The sequence below is a fragment of the Centroberyx gerrardi genome, chromosome 7 (genome assembly GCF_048128805.1).
Source record: "Centroberyx gerrardi isolate f3 chromosome 7, fCenGer3.hap1.cur.20231027, whole genome shotgun sequence".
NCBI lineage: Eukaryota > Metazoa > Chordata > Actinopteri > Beryciformes > Berycidae > Centroberyx > Centroberyx gerrardi.
This window is the reverse complement of record NC_136003.1, coordinates 30,550,764-30,575,136: the sequence shown is the minus strand read 5'-3', so window position 1 is coordinate 30,575,136 and position 24,373 is coordinate 30,550,764. Positions and strand designations below refer to the sequence as shown.

Below are 24,373 nucleotides of genomic sequence, written 5' to 3'. Positions count from 1 at the left end.
CTGCAGGCCGGCCCTCCCACCGCTGAAGTTGTTCAGTTGTGTGGGAAAAGGGAATTCAGCAGCTTCGGCTCATCCAATCAAATCAAATCAAATTTTATTTATATTAGCACATTTTGTACATTACAAATGCAATGCAGAGCGCTTTACAGATAGAAAATGCATAAAAGAAAACATAAAATTACTTTGGATAAAATGAAAATAAAGTTGGTTGGTTATTCAGTTGGTGATAGGTTATATGACAGGTTATTACATTTAATAAAATGAAAACAAAATAAAATATGCGATTAGGTGTTTGATAGAGAATTCTAGAGAATTCTAGAATAGAGTAAGATAAATAAAGATGGCTGCTCACTGGATTAAAGGCATGGTGGTGGTTTATCCCGTACAAAAAGCTGCATGTAAAACGCACATGTGCTTTTTGGACACATTGGTTTTCATATGTGAACAATTGTTTTCCACTTTTCCTGACATCACATGACACTTTCTACTTCAGATGTGAAAGTGTTTTCCACATGTGAACATTGTTTTCACACGTGTTGACCTGCCGTTACACATGAAGATATTTGTTTCACATGTGAAAACTTAATTTCACATGCAAAGAGACACTTCGCAGGTGAAAATTCAATCAATGGGAAATTTCACATGTTCACGTATGAAAACCAACATGTGTCCAAAAAGCACATGTGCTGTGAATTCACATGTGACTTTTTTTGGATCGTTGAGGAATAAACCACAAACTGTCATTTCATTTGGTGAGGGAAGTGAGCGTCTCTCCCTCTGCTGCCCAACTTACCTGGCAACTTCTTTACCTGCTGTCATTATGAGTCACCTCCCTGTGACACACACACACACACACACACACACACACACACACACACACAGACAGTAACCTGTGTGGCAGGCTTTCTGTTCATTGACAAGTTTGCAGCAGACCGAAACACACACACACACACAGGAGAGAGAACTGAGGTAAGAAATTCATGCTGTTTTAAAGTTTAATGCCTCCTACAGTTGAAGACTTTTATTCCAAAATAGTGAATATCCTTGTGGGAAGACAGAAGTTGAAGTTCATCACTTCTCACACTTAAATTATCCATTATCTTTTTAAAAAGTAGCAGAATTTTATTTAATTTTGTGCTATCAGTTATTCATTTGGTAAGAGTAGAAGACAGTTTTTCTTCTTCAAATCTCACTTTGGAATAAAACTCTTCAGTTTTTGTAACAGTTCAAGCTTGTTGTGTTCCTCATTTCAAGAGTGCTGTGTGGCAATAATTCACAGCTACATGAGTGTCAGAGATAGTTGATATATTTTGGGAATTGTTTGGCTTTTAATGTGTGGTTTTGTATAATTAAAATTAGAACAACAAACATTTCAAATCAGCTGGAACAAAGTGAAAACTTGACCTGCTCAGCTGCACAGAAACAGGACAAGACTGTAATGGTAATGTTATCTTAACAATACAAATACACATTAATAATAATAGGCAGCTGCGTTTGTGGTGTGTGTGCATGTGTGTGTGTGTGTGTGTAGGTAGACAAAGATGTTACAGCATATAGACTCATATTATTGTAGCAGATTATTCCTGTCTGGTGGGAATAATCTGCTGTTGTTCTGCAGTTTGGGAAGGAGCAGGGCCGGACTTGATGGTTTGGGGTCCTGGGCAAAGGCAAGCATGGGCCCCCTGAATCCCAACCCTCTCCCTTTTTAATTCGTCCTTTCTGTTTATAAACTTGGGTAGCTTCGCTTGTTTGTTTGTTTTTTTAACTTCTCTCTCAGCTACTGATGCAGAGGCAAGGGAAACGAGCTTGAAGTCAATTGTTGTTGTTTTGTCAGTAAGAGATAAAGACGCATCGGATTTTAAAGCATTCATGGCATCCACATCTACATGAACTCATGGTTTTAACCCCTGGACAGGTAGACTTTAGCACTTTTTTAAAGGAATAGTTCACCACAAAATTAAAATTCAAACCATATATCTATTCCCCCCTATGTCAGCTCAAAAAAAAAAAGCATAAAATGTCCATCAAATTTCTCCAAACAGCTCCTGTAGTGTAATCCAAGTGTTCTGTAGACGATCGCACTGTGGCTCCAAGAGTCCAGTATTTATACAGATGCAAACAGATGCTCTGTTAACTTCACTGGTTTGGGAGAAGGGAGATGGAGCTACATTGCTGACTCACTGTGTGTTTTGTTTTCCTTCCAACTTCAACAGAGTTTCTAATGACATGGGGAGAGAAGATAATGACTGAATTTACAGTTTATGGTGAACTGTCCCTTTAATTCAGCAGGGCTGCAAAACAGGAACGCTTCCAGGGATGGACCTGGTCAGGGTGCTGGAGCTCACCGCAGCTTCCTTGTTGTGACAATTTTAAACACATTTTTTTGAATACTCTATTTATATGGAAATTGTGTTTTCTCTTGCACTTCTCCATGAGGAGGTCAGGAAATCCAAGCTGAAGGCCTGAGGACGGTCGGTTTGAATCTCATGAGTATCATCAGTTGTTGCCGTCACTGTCCACTTTGTGCAACTTAATGTGGCAGAAATGGCATGAAAAATGAGACGGAAAACAAAAAAAATGACATTTGCGTCCATCCAAATAAGGCAAAGGGGCTTTATTTGTGATACTATCCCTGAGGGGGAAATTCAGCCAAATAATCATTATTAGTTCATTGCTTATGCTGCTATTTAAATTGCTGATGCTGCTATTTAAATTAAAATGAGGCAAATTTAATCATTCAAACGTTTCTCTGAGGCAGAAATGATCTGATTGGTTGAGTTAAACCTCAGTGGGCGGAGCCAAAGAATCACAGTCTTTCTGGCTCAGTAACATTAGACTGAAGCTCAGTGAAAAAGACAAGAGGTAAGAGAGGAGGAAGCTAATATTATGAAGCCTAGCGCTCTGCTGCTAACTGAAAAAAATACAATCTATCATACTGAGTTATCTAGGTTAGCTAGTTAGCTAGCTGACCTTCAACATCATGATGTCATGGTCATGAATGAATGAAAATGAGCCAGTTAGCTAACTCTCTCTGTTCTCTGTGGTTCTTTGGCTCCGCCCACTGACATTTGCTCAACCAATGAGATTATTTCTAAACTTTATTTCTAAAGTTTTATTTAGCTAAAACTGCAACCTGCAAAACTGAATGTAACCCCAAACACAAAATCCCAACAGGACCAGTTCCATAGGACATTGGACACTAAAGAGGTTTTGTAATAATCCCAATTTACAAAAGAAAAATGACAGACACACATACAAAATGATTGCTAGCAAACAAAATTACGACAAAACATGCCATTTTTTGGAGGATAAACTGTAACTTAAATCCTTGGCTGACAAAATTCCAGCACTTCCATACTTGATCATCTATATCTTGGAGAACAGCTGCTGACCATCTGGTCATGTTTCTTTTTTTCCCCAAAATGTGGATACATAGCATTTGGGAACTGAACTTTTCAAATTAAACTGAGGTTCATTTCCATCAAGGTGTTTTGCTTGTTGAGATTGCCGGCTGAATCGTACAGTCTAACATGGTGGTGGGACTGGTTGGACCAGACCAGACCAGACCAGACCAGACCAGTCTGGACCAAAACTGCTGAAATCACTGTGAAACTGCAGAAGAGTTAGCAAGGCCAGGCTGCTCTCAACTAGTGATGAGTTCAAATGCTATTATGTTAATAATGTTATCTGAAGTCATTCAGTATTCCAAAATATAGAGGATCAAGCTTGTAAAAGTCTTGTTTTGTTAATAGAGATTACATTACCATATCCCACAAAATATTTCCATATATCCAAGTAATTACAGCGATCAAACGTATTGAGAATAATACAACAAATAAAGATGCTAAAAATCTTGGGTTGTCATAGTAAATCATCACCTTAATCCAGAGCAACTTCATGAGTGAGTTCCAGTGTCCAGAGGTTTAGCTTCTCAAAAATAGATGATTTCACATCACTTCATAAAGAAAAACAACAAACAAGAACTACATCAAAGTTTGTGTCTAGATTTGGTCACTGGTGTATTTGACCACTGTGGCACCTGAAGCAGGAGATTCAGCTGCTGTCTTCCAACATGGCTGCCCTAACATCAGCATGTAGTTGTTGTGATCACACCAACCCGCTGTGAGCAGGATTTGAACCTGCGCGGGGGAAACTGCATTGGATTTCGAGTCCAACGCCTTAACCACACTGCCATCACAGCTTGACTGGCTCTTCAGGGTGGCAACACACTAGGCAATGTTGTTTTTGGCAAAGTCGAGGGGCAACACTCCCAGCAACAGGCAACACAGCTGGACACGGGGTCAGCAATGTGCTCAAATGTTTCCTGGCAACAAGATTTCTGCAGCAACTTCTTGGTCACTGTTGCTCAGAAAAGTTGCCCTGCCTTAACACTACGGGCAACTTCATTGATGTCTTGCTCTATTCTGACTGGTTGTGGGCCAGCGGCTTCGATTACATCTATGTGGCGGTCTACAAAGGCAGATCATGTACTGCACAAAAATATAAATGCAACATGTAAAGTTTTGGTCTCATGTTTCATTCCCTAAAATAAAATATCCCATCCACAGAAAGCTTATTTCTCTCAAATCTTGTGCACAAATTGCTTACATCGCTTTTAGTGAGAATTTTTGTCAATCGAATTTTCTTATATGAACTGTAACTAAGTAAAATCTTTGAAATCGTTGCGTGTTGCGTTTATATTTTTGTTCAGTATATTTTTTGCTGCGCTGGTGTTGCCTTTCATTGTTTTAATGAGTTAACAACGCTAACAAGCACCAATTAGGTAGCATGAATTGAAAATAAACAGGATAAAGGGTTAGATACCAGCCCATTTCAGGCTCTACAAATTGTGTATAAAAACATTTGATCCTGTGTCTGTGTTGACTAAGGCACGAGTGATTACTTTACATGTTTTTGGCTCAAACGCAAAGTTTAAAAACACCATTAAAAGTGAAAAGGAGGCCACACACACACACACACACACAAATGAAAAGTGAAGACAAAGAAAAATTAAGCTAACATGGTGCTAACACCAGTCCTCTGCACTCGTGACAGCCTGATGGGCTGAAACACTCGCTCACAATTTTCCTCTGTCTTCACCTTTCATGTCAGATTAACAGAACTGTCTCAGCTTCTGAAAGTCCCTTTTTTGAGGCTCCTAACTGGCTGCTTTTGATGATGTCATGCTCTATCCAATGAAAGTGCGGTAAACAGCTCCATGGTCCAGTCTGATTGGCCAGTTGGCCGGTGAAACTGTTTTAGCATGTTCAGGATGGCTTCATCCATGGAGCGACACGGAGCTGCGTCCTCTGCTGGCCTGTTGGCCGCTCTGTGTGAAAATATTCATGGCATCCTCCTCAACATTCACTCACGTTATCGTCAAGATCACAGTCACATTTTACCCTTTGCTTCTCATCTGTCCCTTTGTTTATTGTTCCTGTACTCCCACACACACACACACACACACACACACACACACACACATATTTTGCATATTATCCTCCACTGATAAGGCTTTTCTCGTACGTACGCTGTGTAAACTGTATGAGTTTCCACGGCATCACAGTGCAGATGCGAAGCTTTCTGTCTGTAAACGACGGCGGTGTTTCATCACGACCGTCTGCGGCGTGTGGTTGTGATCCAGGCTCCGGCTTCCTGGAACAAACTCTGGCAACGTTAGCAAACTGTATTTTCTTTCAGTAAGTATGGGGAACCTGGCTGATTTAGAGGAACAGTATCCTTCCTGTATGTCGGAGGACAACGCAGTACAAATGCACTGTCGTCCTGAACCCTCCGCTGGGGGTTCGGGACTTGCTCAAGGGCTCCTGGGTAGAGGTTAGTGGTTACTTCCAGGTTTTCCAAGCTGATTCAGGGGTTTGAACAGGCAACCAGTACATCCTCCTCAGTTCACAGATTGTGTTTTAGTTAAACAAACGTTTCTCTGGAGGCAGAAAGAATCTCATTGGTTGAGTTAAACCTCAGTGGGCGGAGCCACAGCGCAAGTTAGCTAATTGGCGAACTTGAATGGCAAAGAAGAAACTCTGGTTAAAATATAAATTAAAAATATAAATGGCGATGACTTCTTTTTTCATTCCTTCATGACCATGGCATCATGATGTTGAAGGTCAGCTAGCTAACTAGCTAACTAGGCTAGCGCTAGGCTTCATAATATTAGCTTCCTCCTCTCTTACCTCTTGTCTTTTTCACTGAGCTTCAATCTAAAGTTACTTAGCCAGAAAAACTGTGATTCTTTGACTCCGCCCACTGAGGTTTAACTCAACCAAACCTGCTCTCCGCTCAACAGCGTTCACCTGCTCAGCTGAGGCTAGTAAAGAGGAGTAAAGCTCTCTCCCCTCAACATGATGTCAGGGCGCTCTTGAGCAAGGCACTGAACAGTTTCCAGGCGTCAGCTCAGAAAAGTTAGACTGAACAAAGTGAGGTTTTTAAAAACATGACATGAATAGCAGCCGCCCCTTTGAAGATCTGGCCGGTGCAGATTCTTCCTTCACTGAAGTGACGTCAGTGTGTTCTTGTGTTGTTTTGTTCCAACTCACGGCTAACATCCGTCCCATCGGGCCCGGTCAGGCCCGGTCAGGCCGCTCTAGCAGCTGAAGAGCGCCGTCAGAGCGGAGGAATGTGACAGAGAGACCGAATAAAAAATAAACTTTCACGGCAGGTGATGAGTCATGGCAGCCGAAGTGTAAAACCGCAGGTAAAGTGAACGGACAAAAGCTTCAGGTTTACATCTTCATCTGAGCGTGTACAGCTCACATTACAAAACACGTGTCAGTTAAGTCATCTCCCTCTCTCTCTCTCTCACACACACACACACACACACACACACACGAGAAACACTTTGAATGTGTCATGGAATGCTGCAGATCCAGCAACGTGCTTTAGAGTTTATCAACTGCAGCAGACAACACACACACACACACACACACACACACACACTTATCAGTATGATATCACACCATACACCAAGTTAAAGTGAGGGCTCCAGTATTACTTCTGTAATTTTTTTGTATTACCTATAATTAGTAATTTTCCTCATCTATCTATCTATCTATCTATCTATCTATCTATCTATCTATCTATCTAATGTTGGGGTCAGGCTGAAGAAGTGTAGAATTACAACGGGTAGAGCAGGAATCTTTAGTCAAATCAGACTTTCTGCATGGCCGTACGGCTCTGACTGGGTTGTTTTTGTCGTACAGTGTTGTTTCTCTTCACATAACATATTTCTGTCTTCATGTGAAAAACCAAGTCTTGATGATTTTCACGTCTTAACCTCTCTGGGTTAATAAAACAGTCAAACTCGCTCACTCAATCAGGGGGCAAATAAACCTATCGATTTTTGGAGCTTTTGGAAAGTTTACTTGCTGATATTTCCCCTGATGCTTGTTACTTTCTTTTGTCTTCTGCCACTTTCAAAGGACACAGCTTGTCATGCACACTTTATGACGGCTACATCACTGAATAAATAAAAACAAATTGGTTTATAGATGTGTTAAAATCAATTTGATGCAGTTTTCTTAGTTTTAAACCCGAGCTTGTAGTGGAACTTGTCAAATCCCGTGTTGCATTTGGTGACAATTTAATAAAACATTCTGTAAATGAAATCTGTCCCGCATTTTGTGGCTGATAGGTCTTATACTGGATGAAATGAATTAGACTAGTTTGCTTGTAGTTATGGAAAGAAACATGAAATTCGCCTCCTTTTTGAAAAGCCCAAATAGTTATTGCATGAAATATACAGCAGCTCTGATAGTCCGATACTGATGTGGATGCTTTAGGCTTGGAGACCTGAAAGCCAGAAGCAGAGGTGGAAAGTAACTAAGTACATTTACTCAAGTACTATAGGTTCTGGCACTTTACTTGAGTATTTCCACTTTGTGAGACTTTCTACTTTTCCTCCATTACATTTCAGAGGGAAATCTTGTTCTTTTTCCTCCACTACATTTATCTGCCGGCTGGAGTTACTAGTTACTCTGCAGAATAAGGTTTTACATGCAAAACATACGATAAGCTCATAAAATATGTTGCATTGTTAGAGTTTAAACTCCCCAGCAGTATCTGGAGCAGTTAGACCGACAACATTAAAACACTTCTGACAGGTTCATGCTTCAATAATTTAACTCTCTGACAGAATGACGACTTTTACTTTGATACTTCAGTCCATTTTACTGCTAATACGTCTATACTTTTACTTAAGTGAACTTTTGAATGCAGAACTTTTACTTTCAATTAAGTATTTTTCCATTATGGTATTGCTGCTTTTACTTGAGTAAAGGATTCGAGGAGTTTTCCCACCACTGGTCAGAGGAGCAGTCAGGAAACGCTCTCCTCTCAGACACTTCTCCCCCACTGAGAGTGAGTTATTAGCCAACTTCACTTCACTCGGTTACATAAGAAGCTTCCCTCTCTATCTCTTATATCTCTGTTGGTGTGACTGATCAGACTGACGGGGCTCAGGTGAGCAGGCCACGCCCCTCCACACCTGCTCGCACCTGAGGTATCATCCATCTCTACTGACAGACTGACAGCAGGTGGCAGGTAGAGAGTATCTTTTTGTTAAAATCCAACAATAAAACACAACAGCAAAACAAAAGAAAGCAGCTGAGGACAGGGGAAGGTGGATTCATTAACTCTGTACATGAATCTGTCTGTCTGTCAGTTGTTGCTGATGCGTTGGGACATACCTCAGTGCTTTTGTCAGGACCAGTCTGTTGTTTTTGGCAGTGAACTCAGGTGCTGCTGTGGTGAATCTGTTTGTTTCTGCTTGTGTGTCGGGAGTTTTTTGGGTGGAACGTGGCCCGGCCCGGTCCTTCTGACAGGGTTGAGTCGTGTGTTTTCACTATAGAGACAAGAAAGATGGCTAACGAGAGCAGAGATCCAACAGAAACGTCTGGTGAAGCGGTAATATCTCACCCTGCTGACGAGTGGAATAATAAATCTGCTTTGTCATTTGTTTTGTTTTTTTTGGCTTCACAACGAGGCTTTTCAGAGCTGAAATGTGCCTTCAAACTCCAGTGGGTTGGGAGCTTTTGTACGAACCAGAAAGTGAGTTTTGAAAGCTGGAAATCTGAGCAGCTGGTGAAGTAATCATTGAGTTATTGATACTGATCAATAACCTTATCAACCCCCTGCAGATTTATTACAGTCTGTTTCAATGACAATACAAATCTGATTTATTGCCCATTTAAGGCTCCAGTGGCTGGTAAATCACAAAATTCACTTTTCTTTTCAGTATTTTAGCAGCTAACTCTGTTATTAAAGGAAAATAGAACATCCAAAATGTATTTAATGTGGTAAAACATATCTATAAATTTAGTGCTTTGCTTTTCTTTCACTTGAATTGAAAGGTAATGTTAATTAAAGGCGAGGCAAGTTTATTTCTAAAGCACATTTCGCACACAAAGTGCTATACACAAGGTATATAAAGACATTAGATGAGAAATACAGGATAAGATAAATAAAAAAACAAATAAAAAGAGATAATAAACAGTATAAGAAGACAGAATAAATAAATGGAAATGCATAAAAAGAGAATAAAGGTCAAGTTGCAGAGGCAGTGCAGAACAAAAAGGTTTTGAGCCTGGTTTTAAGTCAAAGTAGTTTTAAAAGGTTCCAGTTTTGTGTTAAATTGATTTCCCACTCTAAGCAACAAACCTGTCTACTGTGGACTCGGTAATATCGTCTTCATATGGCTTGCATGTGAAATCAATAACAGTTCTGACAAGGAACGCCAACAAAAGAAACTGTAAGTTGCTTTGTGTGAAGTGTTTGGCCTTGTGTCTGTAAGCTTTGTTGTGATTCCTTTCACAGGACTGCTGCAGATACGCTTCTGTCCTTCTCTCCATTCATGAGTGAATAAATCTTTAATATTGATGGAAGACTGTTGGTGTGTTTTATAAAGTAATTATTCAGTGCAGAACCTGGAAGATTATCAGAGAAATACGTTCTTCTTCACTACCATGTCTGCTAAAGCCTGGGACCAAAACACTTCAACATCCCTCTTTTTTTCTCTCTTTCTTGTTGATCTAGTAACTTTATTTTTTAAGTTTTATTTAAACAGGTATTCCCACTGAGATTACAAATCTCTTTTCCAAGGTAGACCTGGTCAAGAAGGCAGCATCGACCCCATTGAATGGCATCTTTACTTCCTTGATTTGATGCATTTCATCAAATCAAGGGAGAAGTCAGGGAGAGAAAGGCAGTTTTATTTTTAATGGGAGGGCTGTGGAGGGGCGGGACTGTTCAAAAATCTGATGGTTTTACTGGTTAGAAGTTTATATTTCCGCCTCCTCGTGCAGCATGAGGTCACCATGAAAGATACTGTGTTTTCCAGGAAGGAAAAGTAACGGGAGTTCATTTCATGGCGACTTTAAAGACAAACAACATGCGACAATGTACCAAAGCAAAATACAAAAGTCCCGTTAGAGAGGGAGGCAAGTAAAATGAGACTAATATCAAGCCAGCAGGCTCAGGGCCAAACTGATTTAAATCTTCACTAAACAAAGTAAAGACGGCCTCTGTCTGAGTCTGACACAAGAAATAAATACAAACACTTACCAAACAATACGTACCTGGGTTCAAATCCGTCCCAGGACCTTTGTCACACGTCATCCCCCTCTCTCTCTCTCCCAGTCTTTCCTGTCTCTCTCCAATTTTAACTGTTTTTAGGCGAAAATGCCTAAAAAAAATAACAACAATACTCCACCATCACCTCCTTGTCTGTTCCTCAGGTTTGTGTTGCAGCACCATGATGGCGGAGGCAGCGGGCCCGGCCCCGGATCTGTTCTCGGAGCAGGAGCTGACCTGCTCCATCTGTCTGGATCTGTTCAGCGAGCCGGTCTCCACTCCCTGTGGACACAACTTCTGCCAGGTGGGCTTCTGTCCCTCGCTCTCTCTCTTCTGTCCCTCGCTCTCTCTCTTCTGTCCCTCGCTCTCTCTCTTCTGTCCCTCTCTCTCTCTTCTGTCCCTCTCTCTCTCTCTTCTGTCCCTCGCTCTCTCTCTTCTGTCCCTCGCTCTCTCTCTTCTCTCTCTCTCTCTCTCTCTTCTGTCCCTCGCTCTCTCTCTTCCGTCCCGCTGCTCCTCCGCTCAGAGTCTCGTCTCCACTCTTTATTCTGATGCTGCCTGAAGAGCTCAGTGTGTTGACATGAGTTCACAAGGCTGCAGGGGTTCAGGAGCGCTGAGCAGGGCATGATGGGACAGACCGACTGCTGACATTACTACAGTGAAGCAGTGCAATCACTCAGCTGATAGGCTACATTAATGTGAAATCGTAGCTAATGTGCAATAATTTACACAGAAATACCTTGTTTCTTTTGCTGTGACAGTGATCCAATTTCTCCTCAAGTATCAATAAAGTTCCTTCCAAGTTTTGTCTTCCCACTTTAGAAAAGGTTTCCTGGGAAATGTTGGAAACTTCTGTTTTTACCCAAATGGCTAGCCTGATATTCAGACTGAATGGCCATTTTGTTACCACTCGTTTTTCAATATTATTCATTACTCATTATTGTCGCGAGTCTGGAACCAGGCTAATAAATGGCTAACAGCACTGATTGAATCTCCGCTCTTCTTCTCCTCTTTTTTGCAGGCGTGTATCGGAGGCTACTGGGCGTCCAGCGCCGTCTGCACCTGCCCGCTCTGCAAGCGGCAGTTTGACGAGCGTCCGCAGCTCAGCGTCAACAAAGTCTTCTCCCTCATCGCCGACAAATACAAGCTGGCCCGTTACGGCACGGCCGGGTTGCCCGCGGCGACGGGAAGCTGGGTACCGACAACGGCGGGCGCGCCGACGGCAAACGGCGCCGTGGGTGGCGGCGGCAACCCGTTTGCGGCGGCGGCGGGCGAGGACGCGGTGATGTGCGACGTGTGCACGGGCATCAAGCAGCCCGCCATCAGCTCCTGCCTCACCTGCACGGCCTCCTACTGCGAAGCGCACGTGCAGCCGCACCGAGCCACCGCCTTCTACGCCAAACACCGCCTGCTGGACCCCCAAGAGGCGCTGAAGGGACGAACCTGTCCGCTACACCGCCGCCTGCTGGAGGTGAGGGGGAACACAAGATAACACTGTTAAAGGATAACACTAAATACAAGTTCAAGTTCTTTTACTGTCATATGCACAGAGAAAATGAACAATGAAATTCTTAGTTACATCGGTGGGTTTAGAGATTTCATGGGCAATAATGATAGGAAAAACCTTAAATTACACCACTTATCCTTTAATATCACTGGTGGTGGTAGTAGTAGTAGCAAAAGTATAAGTATTATTTGGCAGGGTTTGGGTCAATTCATGAATTAATTCATCAATTTCAATTCAGCTGAGGAATTGGAATTTGAAATAACCTAAACAGAAACAGAATTGGAATTGAACTGGAATTTCAGGAAATTTAATTTAATTTCCATGTTTTGAAATTCCATGTTTTTGTGTTTTTTCTTCCCACATACCTGAGATTCCACAGTGTGTTATATATGATCAATACTGAATATCATAAAATGTTAAAGGAACCTTCCAGCTGGTGTTTGATGCAGAACATGTAATGGTAATCCATACATTATGACTGAATGTGTTTGATTTGTTGAACTGTCTTTTATTTGATTCATAATGTTTGATTTATAATGTTCAAACTCTCTTAGAAGTGGAATTTCCTGTCGTTCTGATTCAGTTCACATTGTGTTTCCTTACAGCTGGGAGACTTTCACACTCACACTGAACTGAACTGAGTTTACCATGCAGTCTCACTGAATATTCATGAATGAACCGACCCTGATATTAGAATGCCTGATAGATGGATGGATGGATTAAACAGACTTGCAGAGTTAACTGCCAGTGAGATACTTGCTAGAGGTGTATATTGGCATAGAATTAGATTAATTAGAGAGGGATTTCACTCTTGCATCACATCACACACATGTGATCAGGAGCAAAAAAATAACATGAAAACAAAAGAAACATTAGGAAGACGGAATTGAAGCAGAGTTGTGTGTCCCAATAAACTAAAAATAAATGTGATCTTATCTTTCAAAGTGAAAAGTGATGTTGTGTTTACTGACCCAGGTGTACTGTCGGACGTGTCAGCGCTGTATCTGTGCCATCTGTGTGCTGGAGGAACATCGCACACACAAGACCGTCTCTGTGCAGACGGAGAGGCAGAACAAACAGGTAGGGAGGACCGTCCCGCAACAGAAGGGTCACAGGTTCAAACCCCGTGACACTAAGATAGTCAGTAAGATAGATAAAGAACATCTTGTTCTGTAACACCTCTCCTTATCGCTCCTCCTCCTCCCCTCCTCTTCTTCATCCTCCTCTCCTTTTCTCTTCTCCTCCTCCCCTCCTCTTCCTCCTCCCCTCCTCTTCATCCTACTCTCCTTTTCTCTTCTCCTCCTCCCCTCCTCTTCCTCTCCTCTTCTTCCTCCTCCCCTCCTCTTCATCCTACTCTCCTTTTCTCTTCTCCTCCTCCCCTCCTCTTCCTCTCCTCTTCTTCCTCCTCCTCTCATTTTCTCTTCTCCTCCTCTCCTCTTCCCCCTCTTATTTTCTCTTCTCCTCCTGCCCTCCTCTCTTCTTCCTTCTCCTCTCATCTTCCTCCTCTTCCTCTCATTCTCTTCTCTTCTTCCTCTCCTCTTCTTCCTCTTCCCCTCCTCTTTCTCCTCTCATTTTCTCTTCTCTTCCTCCCCTTCCTCTCCTCTTCTTCCTCTTCCCCTCCTTCTTCTCCTCTAATTTTCTCTTCTCCTCCTGCCCTCCTCTCCTCTTCCTTCTTCCCTCCTCTTCTTCTCTTCCTCCTACCCTCCTCTTCTCTGCCTCCTCCCCTCCTCTCCTTTTCTTCCTCCTCTCCTCTTCCTTCTTCCCTCCTCTTCTTCTCTGCCTCCTCCCCTCCTCTCCTATTCTTCCTCCTCTCCTCTTCCTTCTTCCCTCCTCTTCTTCTCTGCCTCCTCCCCTCCTCTCCTCTTGCAAGGTAGTTGACAATAGTGACTAAGAAATTCATATTGTGTCTTTCAGTTTCTCTATCAGTTATTCTTCCATCTCTCCATCTCTCCCTCCAGAAACTGGTGGCGAAGACGGAGCTGGAGATCCTGAACCGGATCGAGGGGAAGAACATCCGTCTGTCCGAGCTGAAGGAGCGGCTGGAGGGCGTCCAGGTACTCACTCATGTCATGTGTCCAAAACACATGTGCTTTGAAATCACATGTGTGTTTTCACATGTGCAGTCATCACACGTATAATCTTCTCTTACAGCACCTTGAAAAGCGCTATATAAATAAAGTTTACTTAACTTTACTTACTTGACTGTAACTGACTTAATTTTAAAGGACATGCACTTTGCACTGGTTTTTACATTTTGTGCACTTGAATGTCTAGTGTGTTCAGGTTTTCAGTTGTAACCTGCCAAGGGACTGCAGATGAAAATGAGCTCTAAGCTGAATCTGGTACAATATATCAAATGGTAACATTTATATTTAACATTGAACATGGTCCCTTAAAATAAATAAATAAATAAATAAATGACTAATCAGACTGTGTGAGATCAGCCGGGTCCAGAGGAGCGGGTCAGTTTGAATGGGGAGATGATCTGATGTGACCTGTGATGTGACCTGTGATGTGACCTGTGATGTGACCTGTGATGTGACCTGTGACGTGACCTGTGACGTGACCTGTGATGTGACCTGTGACGTGACCTGTGGTGTGACCTGTGGTGTGACCTGTGGTGTGACCTGTGGTGTGACCTGTGATGTGACCTGTGGTGTGACCTGTGGTGTGACCTCTGATGTGACCTGTGGTGTGACCTGTGGTGTGACCTGTGGTGTGACCTCTGATGTGACCTGTGGTGTGACCTGTGGTGTGACCTGTGGTGTGACCTGTGGTGTGACCTGTGATGTGACCTGTGGTGTGACCTGTGGTGTGACCTCTGATGTGACCTGTGGTGTGACCTGTGGTGTGACCTGTGGTGTGACCTCTGATGTGACCTGTGGTGTGACCTGTGGTGTGACCTGTGGTGTGACCTGTGGTGTGACCTGTGGTGTGACCTGTGACGTGACCTGTGGCGTGACCTGTGATGTGACCTGTGGTGTGACCTGTGGTGTGACCTCTGATGTGACCTGTGGTGTGACCTGTGGTGTGACCTGTGGTGTGACCTGTGGTGTGACCTGTGACGTGACCTGTGGCGTGACCTGTGATGTGACCTGTGGTGTGACCTGTGACGTGACCTGTGGTGTGACCTGTGGTGTGACCTGTGACGTGACCTGTGGTGTGACCTGTGGTGTGACCTGTGACGTGACCTGTGGCGTGACCTGTGATGTGACCTGTGGTGTGACCTGTGATGTGACCTGTGGTGTGACCTGTGACGTGACCTGTGACGTGACCTGTGGTGTGACCTGTGGTGTGACCTGTGGTGTGACCTGTGATGTGACCTGTGGTGTGACCTGTGATGTGACCTGTGACGTGACCTGTGACGTGACCTGTGGTGTGACCTGTGGTGTGACCTGTGGTGTGACCTGTGGTGTGACCTGTGATGTGACCTGTGATGTGACCTGTGATGTGTGTGTGTTGCAGAGCTATGCGGACGGGGAGCAAGGTGAGCTGGAGCACCTGCTGGACGCAGCGTCTCGCTCCCTGGACAGGATCCGCTCCGAGCTGGTGGACGGCATGCAGGACAAACGGGGCGCCGTGGTGACGAAGGGGGAGGGGCTAGTGAGCCGTCTGGAGGTGGAGCTAAGCCAGCTGAAGGAGAGGAGGGCTACGCTGGAGGCCCAGGCCACCAGCCAGGATCACATAGGCTTCCTGCAGGTGGGAACTGAACACAACTCAGGACTTACCAAAACACAGGAGGTGATGTCACTGTCCCATGTGCAATTATTTCCTCTCCTCTCCTTGTTTCCTCTCTCCTCCTCTCCTCTCTTCCTTTCTTCTCACCTCCTCTCCTTGTTTCCTCTCACCTCCTCCTGTTTCCTCTTCCCTCCTCCCCTCCCCTCCTCTCCTCTCCCCTCCTCTCCTCTCCAGAGTTTTGAGGAGGCCACAGCTCCTCTGGCTGCAGACTCTGACCTGCAGGAGTTGGATGAGGAGTCGGAGCTCTCCCTCCACTTCCAGTTGGGGGAGGTGAAGAGCGCGCTGGCCGAGGTGAAGGAGAAGATGGATGAGATCAGGATGGGGGAGGTCCGCTCCCGAGGCTCCAGTGAGTGCAGGGCAGGCTTGTTAACAGCTTTCCGACATTACAAGCATCCTGATAGCAAGGAGTGCAAGGGTCAAAACCACAGTGTCATGACAAGAGATATATATAGTAAAAATATTCCTGTTAGTTAATAAAGTCTAGATCTCTATCAAGTACCAAGCAGCTAGAAACAGAGAGCAGCTGAGTCAGCTTGTTGTGGTGTGGCTGTAGATCCATTCAGTAACGTTCTCAGTAAAAGTGAATAGTGTGATAAGGTGGATTTGGTTCCTGTGACACAGTAAACTGTCTTGTCTTTAGCCCTAGCTGACATTATCTAAACACTAAATCAATCAGATGGATCAGTGATGAAGTGATCAGTTCAGTCAGAAACAGACAGAAATTAACCGTCTGTTCAGTTCTGTTGAAACACAACCAGATTTTCTCAGCCATTGTTGCCCAAGAGCTGAGGACCTCCAATATGGCTGCCGGAGGGTGGATTAAAGTCACTTAAAAGCCCTCACCTATTAGAGGAAAAGGGGATGTGTTAGGGCGGGAATGTAATTTTGAAGATGCCTCACTTATGTTTGGTTGAATCCGCAAGGAAGTGAAATGAGTCTAGGAGAATTAGGGGAAGAGAAGGCAGGCTGCAGCTTTCTGGATGGGTTGAAGCAGCGGTCGAACTTCAGGAGCCCAGCCAGGAAGGACACACAGCAATCCATACACCTTCACGTGTGTGTGTGTGTGTGTGTGTGTGTGTAAAATCACTTGGTGTTACTCTGTGTTCCAGTTTCGTCCGGCGAGGGCATGCTGAGTGAGAGCATGCTCAGTGTGAGGGGAGGAAACGCCAGCATGAGGAAGAGCCAGTGGTCTCTGAGAGGTGAAAAGCACCAAATAAAGTGAATCTTATTGATCTAGTTTGAACATGTTTTCCACTTTTCACTTTTTGTTTATTTGGGTTAGGCGTAAGGTCTTGGGCTTGGCTTATAATCAACTTTTTATCCATGAAAACTAGAGTTAAGGATTTGTAGCTTAGCCAGAATGTCTCACTTTGGCTCCTTGTTTCCCTGCAGATCTCAAGAAGATCAAGACAGGCTCAGGTATGTGTGTGTGTGTGTGTCAGTCTGCTGCGGCGGCAGGATAAATCAGAATATTACCGTCAGCATGTTTTTCTATAGCAGCGGTTCCTGAACTAACATTCTGTCGTTCTGCTCCAGGCCTAAAGAAGATCCGGCCCTACATAGGTGAGGATTTAAAGCCTTTTATCTAAAAAAAAACCCCCCCAAAAAACCTCTTCCCATCCTCCAGTTACTCAGTTATTTTACTTCCCTCAGCTGTGTTTTATCACTTCCTGTGTGCGACTGTACTTCCTGTCTACAGAGGACGTGACGCTGAACCCCGTGACGGCGTACCCCTTCCTGATCCTGTCGGAGGACCGGAAGCAGGTGAAGCGAGGCGAGAAGCTCCAGTTCTACAGGAACAGCCAGCACCGCTACGACGTCTGGTCCTGCGTCGTCGCCAAGGAGGGCTACAGCTCCGGGCGCCACTACTGGGAGGTGAGGGGGGGGGGCGGGGCTACAGACGCCACTACTGGGAGGTGAGGGAGGGGCGGGGTTACAGACGCCACTACTGGGAGGTGAGGAGGGGGCGGGGTTACAGACGCCACTACTGGGAGGTGAGGGGGGGGGGGCGGGGTTACAGACGCCACTACTGGGAGGTGAGGGGGGGCGGGGTAAATATGACAGGGAGAGTCGGGATTTTCTGAGATGTGACGTTTATGGGCAGAGAGCATGGAAACCTTGTCAAAAACTGATGGTGAAAGTGCTGTTTTTTATTATATTTTGAATTAAAATATATCACCACATATATAAAACCCCAAATTCATTTTAAAGATTAAAGAAAAAATAAGCTATATCTCTAATAATACATTGTTCTACATTAATCCATAATTTGAAAATCAGGTCAGTTCTGGTGGGTCAGTTTGGGTCAGATTTCCAGGGCCTTTTTTTTTTTTTTTATCTCAGGCCGCCACTGGATCAATGCAGTGTCATAACTAGTTAGTAGGAGGTTAGAGGTCAGAGGTCAGAGGGTGGAAGGCTAAATGTCATGTAATGGACATGGATGTAGGGCAGCGGTTCTAAAATAAATTGTGCCATCGTGACTCAACAATATTCAGGTTTTCAGTCCAATCAAAGACACAGACGGAGATACAGCGGCTGATTTCCTCACTAATAAGCGAAATCAGCTGAGTTTGTGTTTGGTTGGAATGAAAAGCTGCATACTGATGGCTCATGTCGGCACATGATATAGAGGAGGAAAGTATCTAACTACATTTACTCAAGTCCTGTACCTAAGTACAGTGCCAGTACCTCAAAATTGTACTTGAGTATTTCCATTTTGTAAGACTTTATACATCTATTTCAGAGGGAAATCTTGTACTTTTTCCTCCACTACATTTATCTGCCAGCTGGAGTTACTAGTTACTTTGCAGAATAAGGTTTTACACACAAAACATACGATAAGCTCATAAAATATGTTGCATTGTTAGAGTTTAAACTCCCCAACAGTATATGGAGCAGTTAGACCGACAACATTAAAATACTTCTGACAGGTTAATGCTTCAGTAATTTAACTCTCTGACAGAATGAGGACTGCTGAACATTCGGGGTAAAAGGGTCTGACGAAGAAAACATACGGGATTATGAAACTATCCCCCCTCCCCCATATCTCAGGTGTGTGTCGGGGAGAATAAGGACTGGAAGCTGGGCGTCGTCCGGGAGTCGGCCCAGAGGAAAGGCCTGTTCGACATGAGCCCCCCCAACGGGTACTACGCCCTCTGGTGGAGCGGGAGCCAACTGCGCGCGCTCACCGCCCCGCCCCTCACCAAGGTCAGCTCACACATCGATTGATCTTAATTAGGAGTTTGTCCATCTTTCTGTCTCTCTGTCTCTCTGTTGACCTTTTCAATACGACTAAACTGTAGATTCGTAAATCCCACTGCACTTGCTCTTTAAGTTGTGTATTAAAAACGACGATGGTGACTGCATTATAAGCTATTTATGTTGGTTTTGATGTAGATTCTTAAAAATATGTCTCTAGCCATCGCTTTATGTATTTGTTGTCAGTCTTCTTTAAAATCACTTCTAAAAAACACATTTTACAGGCTTTTATGTTCGTTTTTTAACAATATTCTCATTGTATTTACCTGTTTTATTCCTCTGTTCGTAAATAACGTCTGGGATTTTTATTGTTTATCTCACTTGTTGCATTTGTTCTGTACTTTCTAGCTCTGTTTTCAGGACCTCACCTCCTGATGACGTTCTACTTAAAGTGGTACCGCTGGATAATTTTTGTAAAATCATGTCTTTCTGTCCAACGTCCAGGTGAAGACGCCGCCAAAGCTGCGGCGGGTGGCCGTGTTCCTGGACGTCGAGGAGGGCCAGGTGTCGTTTTACAACGTCAAGACGGGCGGCGAGATCTACAGCTTCACGGGGTCGCAGTTCAGCGAGAGGATGTTCCCCGTGCTGGGCACCGGGGACAAGGAGGTGCCCCTGGTCCTCATGACGACACAGTCCAGCCTGCACGAATGAACGAAGAGGAAAAACGACAACAAAAAAAAACAGGAGGGAGAGAAGGAAGGGAAAGGAGAACGTCCTCCTCTCTGGTCCTGATGACGAGAGAGGGGGAGGGGGAGGGAGCGAGGGGAAGGTCACATGACATGACATCACATACCCCCTCTGGCGGCCATATTGGAGGGCTTCAGCAGGGCAACAGTAGGCATGAACAGCTGATAGAGACAACACAGCCTGGCCGTCCCAACAGAACTCACTGTCACTTTCTGTGCTGTGTTTGACTGGAAACTGATAATCTGATCAATCTGATCAATCTGATCAATCTGATCAATCTGATTGTGTGTTAGATCATGTCAGCTTGTTAGCTAGCTCAGTGGTTCTCAACCTTCTTTGGGTCGTGAACTTTTAAAACAAAGTGCAGATTGATTATTTCATTTGATTATCACAGGAGGCAGAGAGGCTGAAAACGATTCAGTATTTCACAAAAAAAAAAGCAAACATTTTAGAAAAATCTGAAAAATTACACAGGATAAATTTGTATGGTAGAAATGTTGTTTTCCTATTTCATAACTTTTCTCGCGGCCCCCTGGGGGGTCCCTACCCCCACTTTGAGAACCACTGAGCCAGCTAACCATAGTATCTGGTCAGCTAACCATCACTGTCTTGTTGTTAACACATCTGATTAGCACACTAGCTAACGTATCTAGCAGCAGCTAGCGTTAGCAAGTTCACATTAACATCAGTGTGTTTGCTGGCTAGTTAGCTAGCTAACAGTTTGTTCAGGTTAACTGAGCTGACTCTTCTCAAGCTACAACTCAGAGTGTTTTGGAGTAGAGACTAGGGCTAAAGACAAGACAGTTCACTGTGTCACAGGAACCAAATCCACCTTATCATACTATTCACTTTTACTGAGAACGTTACTGAATGGATCTACAGCCACACCACAACAAGCTGCATCAGCTAGCTCTCTGTTTCTAGTGTAATTGTTATATATTTAGATATAATTTGCACACAGCTGATTCCCCAAAGGACCTCATGATGACGGACTCAGATGTGGTCGCTGGGAATTTTGTGCTGAATCTGCAAAGCCTCTATAGTTCGCATGAGTGAAGGAAAAAAGAGAAAGAGAGGGGGATGGAGGGAGGGAGAGAGAGAGAGAGGGAACGCTGACTGGCATTAGTCTGCCTGTATTTGGCTTTGGGAAGGAGAGGGAGAGCTAGACTGCCAAACTGATTCACAGTGAAGAGAGAGAGGGGTTGAGAGAGATGATGAGACGCATTATTCTGCCTGTATGAAGCGAGAGAGACAAACCATCTGTCGTAATAAATATGTAATAAATATAAATTACTAACTTTAAGGGTTGTGTACACTGGTGTGTGTGTGTGTGTGTCCGTCTCCTCTCGTTCTGACTGCAGACAGATGGAGGAGGGGAACTCACTGGACTCTGTATCATAGCGTTCAAACAAGTGTCGAATAACGGGATAATCGAATCACACTGAAGTCGACGAGCTGTAAATGTTGATCACACGACTAATTATTGTTTAAAGAAATAAAAAGTCCGGCTGGAAGACGAGGAAGTGTGTTCAGTCTACTTTCTGTGAAGTGTTGTTTCTGTTATCTTCTCTACTAGTAATGACACTACTATAGGGACTCGGCATTGAAAATTAACTGTGTTTCTTTGCTTGTTCTTCCTCTGTCCTTCCTCTTATTTCCCAGTTAACCGTAGGATTACATCATCACTCATTTTTAAAATACGAAAAAAGTGCACTTGAAGTTCCTCATTCAATATTTCTAGAAATTACAGCATGAAACTGTGCAAAACTTATCATTGACTTTAGGTTGCCTACCATCTTTTAAAAATGTGATCCTATAATTAATACTATACAGGGTTCCCACACCTGCTTAAACATCAAATTCAAGGACTTTTCAAGGACTTTCCAGGCCCAATTCCCTCAAATTCAAGGACCCAACACGGCATAGTTTGAGACACGGATCAAGGTTAATTACTGTTACAACACTGAGAATTTTTATAATGAGAACTAGCAGGCTTTACAGAAGCTCACAGACAACAATTAAAAAGAGAGAGAGGCTTGAAAGGTGTGAACACTTCTCAACTGTGCTGTTATGTCTATTTTTAAAAACTTTCAAGGATTTCAAGGAACCCGTGGGGACCTTGACTATAGTTTTCCAGACTCCTGTACCTGGTACACGGAGCCACGTTTCTTTCCTCATCATTCCCGTGGCGTCGACCAGGTGTGCAGGGAGACTTTCTGCCTCCTGTAGCTTTCCTCTTGACTCAGCTTGACTCATCCATGATCTGTCTAGACTGTTGAGGTGTTGCACAGGCAGAAAATACCTGAATCTGTGAAGCTCAGATCTTTTCCTGGCTGTCAAACCAGGAGATTTATTTATTATTTATTTATTTCTGCTCTAATCTGGTGAGCTGGACTGGCTGTGAGTAAACCAACAACTGACATCAGTATCACAAGATCAACACCAGTGTTTTAATAAGGCAAAGTTTATGAATACATGCATTTTTTGGGTGGGGGGGTGGGTTTAGTCCAAAATCACTCATTCCTGCTTCAGTTACATGTCGTTCTTGCTGGCTGGTTGACTGGTTGTACTGGGAAGCCCCCAGTAGGTGAAGAGTGTAACTGCAATGAGTGTGAAGCAGGATGGTGCTCAGCTGAGACCGGTCCCTGGGAAGAAACAGCTTTAAAATGAAGAAATACATACATGTATAATCAGATAAGCTGTGAGCTGCTGCACGTTTTTTTTGTTTTTTTTATGTAAAACTATATTTTGTATGTCAGATTCTTTCCATTTTGCCCGTGACGTTACACATCCCAAGTTTTCACACCCCAATATTTGAAGATGCCATGAGGTGAGTGATTCTTTTTTAAGTTGTTAGGCGATGTTACCAAACATAAAAGAAGATGATGCAGCCCTGGAAAGTATCCAGTTAATCCCCTCTCCTCTCCACTCGTCTCCTCTCCTCCTCAAATGTACTGAGATGAAGCTGATCGCACATTTTCATCGATAAAACATAAATATTCATTGCAACTTTGATTCAGTGACGAAAAGTTTTCATCACAAAAACTTACTCAAAACATGTCTTGCGGCTGCATTGCATCATCTAAACCCTGAAGTTTACTGCTGATGTTTTAGATCGCTGAAACATTTTTCTGCTATCAAAGTCCATTGTAGCTGCTGGAAACACCTCTACATGACGTCACCTCGTCTACGATTGGCCAGTTTTCCACAGGAATGAAAAAAACACGCCACCAAATAACCAAATGGACCCAGAAATGTAAGGAACATCACAGATAGCCGTTCTGAAGCGGTGTTCAGATGTGTTAGGGTGGGTTTTTCCTTTAAAGAGAAACTCAAACCCAAATCTGTGTAAAGCCTGACATCTAAAGGTAAAAAGCATGCTACTGAACTGGCCATCTGCTATTGGCTGATCTTTGGTGCCAGGTGATGTCACCTTCTATAGAGTACAACAGGTGGTGACATCGCAGATTTGGGTTTGGTGTGTACTCTTTAAAGCAATATTCGACTTAGTTTTAACATGGCGGTTATTCGGCACTCGACCGCCATGAAAACCAGAATATAAACTACTCACCGAGATCAGATGCAGCTGGACGAGTTTGTAGCGTTCAGATTTTTACTTCCCATTTATTTGAATGAGGCCAAGAAAACAGACTGAAAACTGAGTGAACAGATTCAACAACAGATCCTGCTTTTAAGACAACAAAGCATCCTGAGTCCGTCTTCATTTTACATTTCTATTCTTGGTTTACACAAAAATTTGTATTTAAAAATAAAAGTAGATCCGGTCTCCCTAGCAGGAACTATCTCTCCTAAATTATATCCCTCCGCTATGATCTCTTCTATCAATAAAAATGCTATTCAGTGAAATTCTGCTACAAACTCGTCCATCTGATCTTGGTGAGGAGATTACATTCTGGTTTTCATGGCGGTCCGGAGCTGAATAACCTCCATGTTAAAACTAAGTAGAATATTTCTTTAAGTTTGATCCTAGCCTTAGCAGACTTGATGCGTTATGCTACGGGCTTCCAGATGTTAGTTTATCTTTATCACAGATTAGCATGCGAGGGAATTCAAAGAAGGCACAATGACCCCAGTAAGTTACGGAAAATATGGTGATAAATTTCGACTACAATCACATTTCATCACTGTTTTCTTTGTTGCTGTCATTCGGAGCGTCTCTGCGCTCCAAAAAACGCCGCCGGGCCGAGGCGGCGGTGCGGCAGATGGACGTTACAATAATTATAATCATTCAAGTTCATATTTTATTTAACATAATTCATATTGCAGTCAATGTGAACAGCTGGGGTTTCAATATACACAATAGAATCGTAACATTTTAAGCCCCTCCCCTCCGTGACCTCGCCCTATATTACCCCACCCACCCTCCATCCCCCCCGACGAAAATTCAAACCCCCGCCCCCCCCTCCCCTCCCTCTCTCCCCCCTCCCTCCCACCCACCCAAGTACCCCCATTAAAACACATAGATCTCCCCTTCCCACAACAGCCCCGTCCGTCTGACATTTCTGATCTTGTGTTCCTAGATCTAGATCTGTGTCGGTCAGTCCTCTTACACTGTTTATGGCATGTTTGTCTGTTTCCGAG

At 43.7% G+C, this 24,373-nt stretch overlaps 1 protein-coding gene and 1 non-coding gene across 2 annotated transcripts; one reads left to right on the top strand and one right to left on the bottom strand.

Annotated features, from left to right (window-relative positions):
• Window positions 1-926: 926 nt before the first annotated feature.
• On the top strand, window positions 927-21,290 carry btr30 (bloodthirsty-related gene family, member 30). Its single transcript, XM_071898288.2, has 13 exons — window positions 927-969; window positions 10,749-10,888; window positions 11,603-12,052; window positions 13,064-13,168; window positions 14,047-14,142; window positions 15,554-15,787; window positions 16,001-16,172; window positions 16,936-17,025; window positions 17,219-17,245; window positions 17,363-17,389; window positions 17,526-17,701; window positions 18,878-19,033; window positions 19,529-21,290. Exons 2-13 carry the CDS (start codon window positions 10,766-10,768, stop codon window positions 19,733-19,735), a joined length of 1,863 nt encoding a protein of 620 aa, XP_071754389.2. The 5' UTR covers window positions 927-969; window positions 10,749-10,765; the 3' UTR covers window positions 19,736-21,290.
• Window positions 4,119-4,201, bottom strand: trnas-cga (transfer RNA serine (anticodon CGA)). Its single transcript has one exon. It is a non-coding gene; the product is annotated as a tRNA-Ser (tRNA).
• Window positions 21,291-24,373: the final 3,083 nt, after the last annotated feature.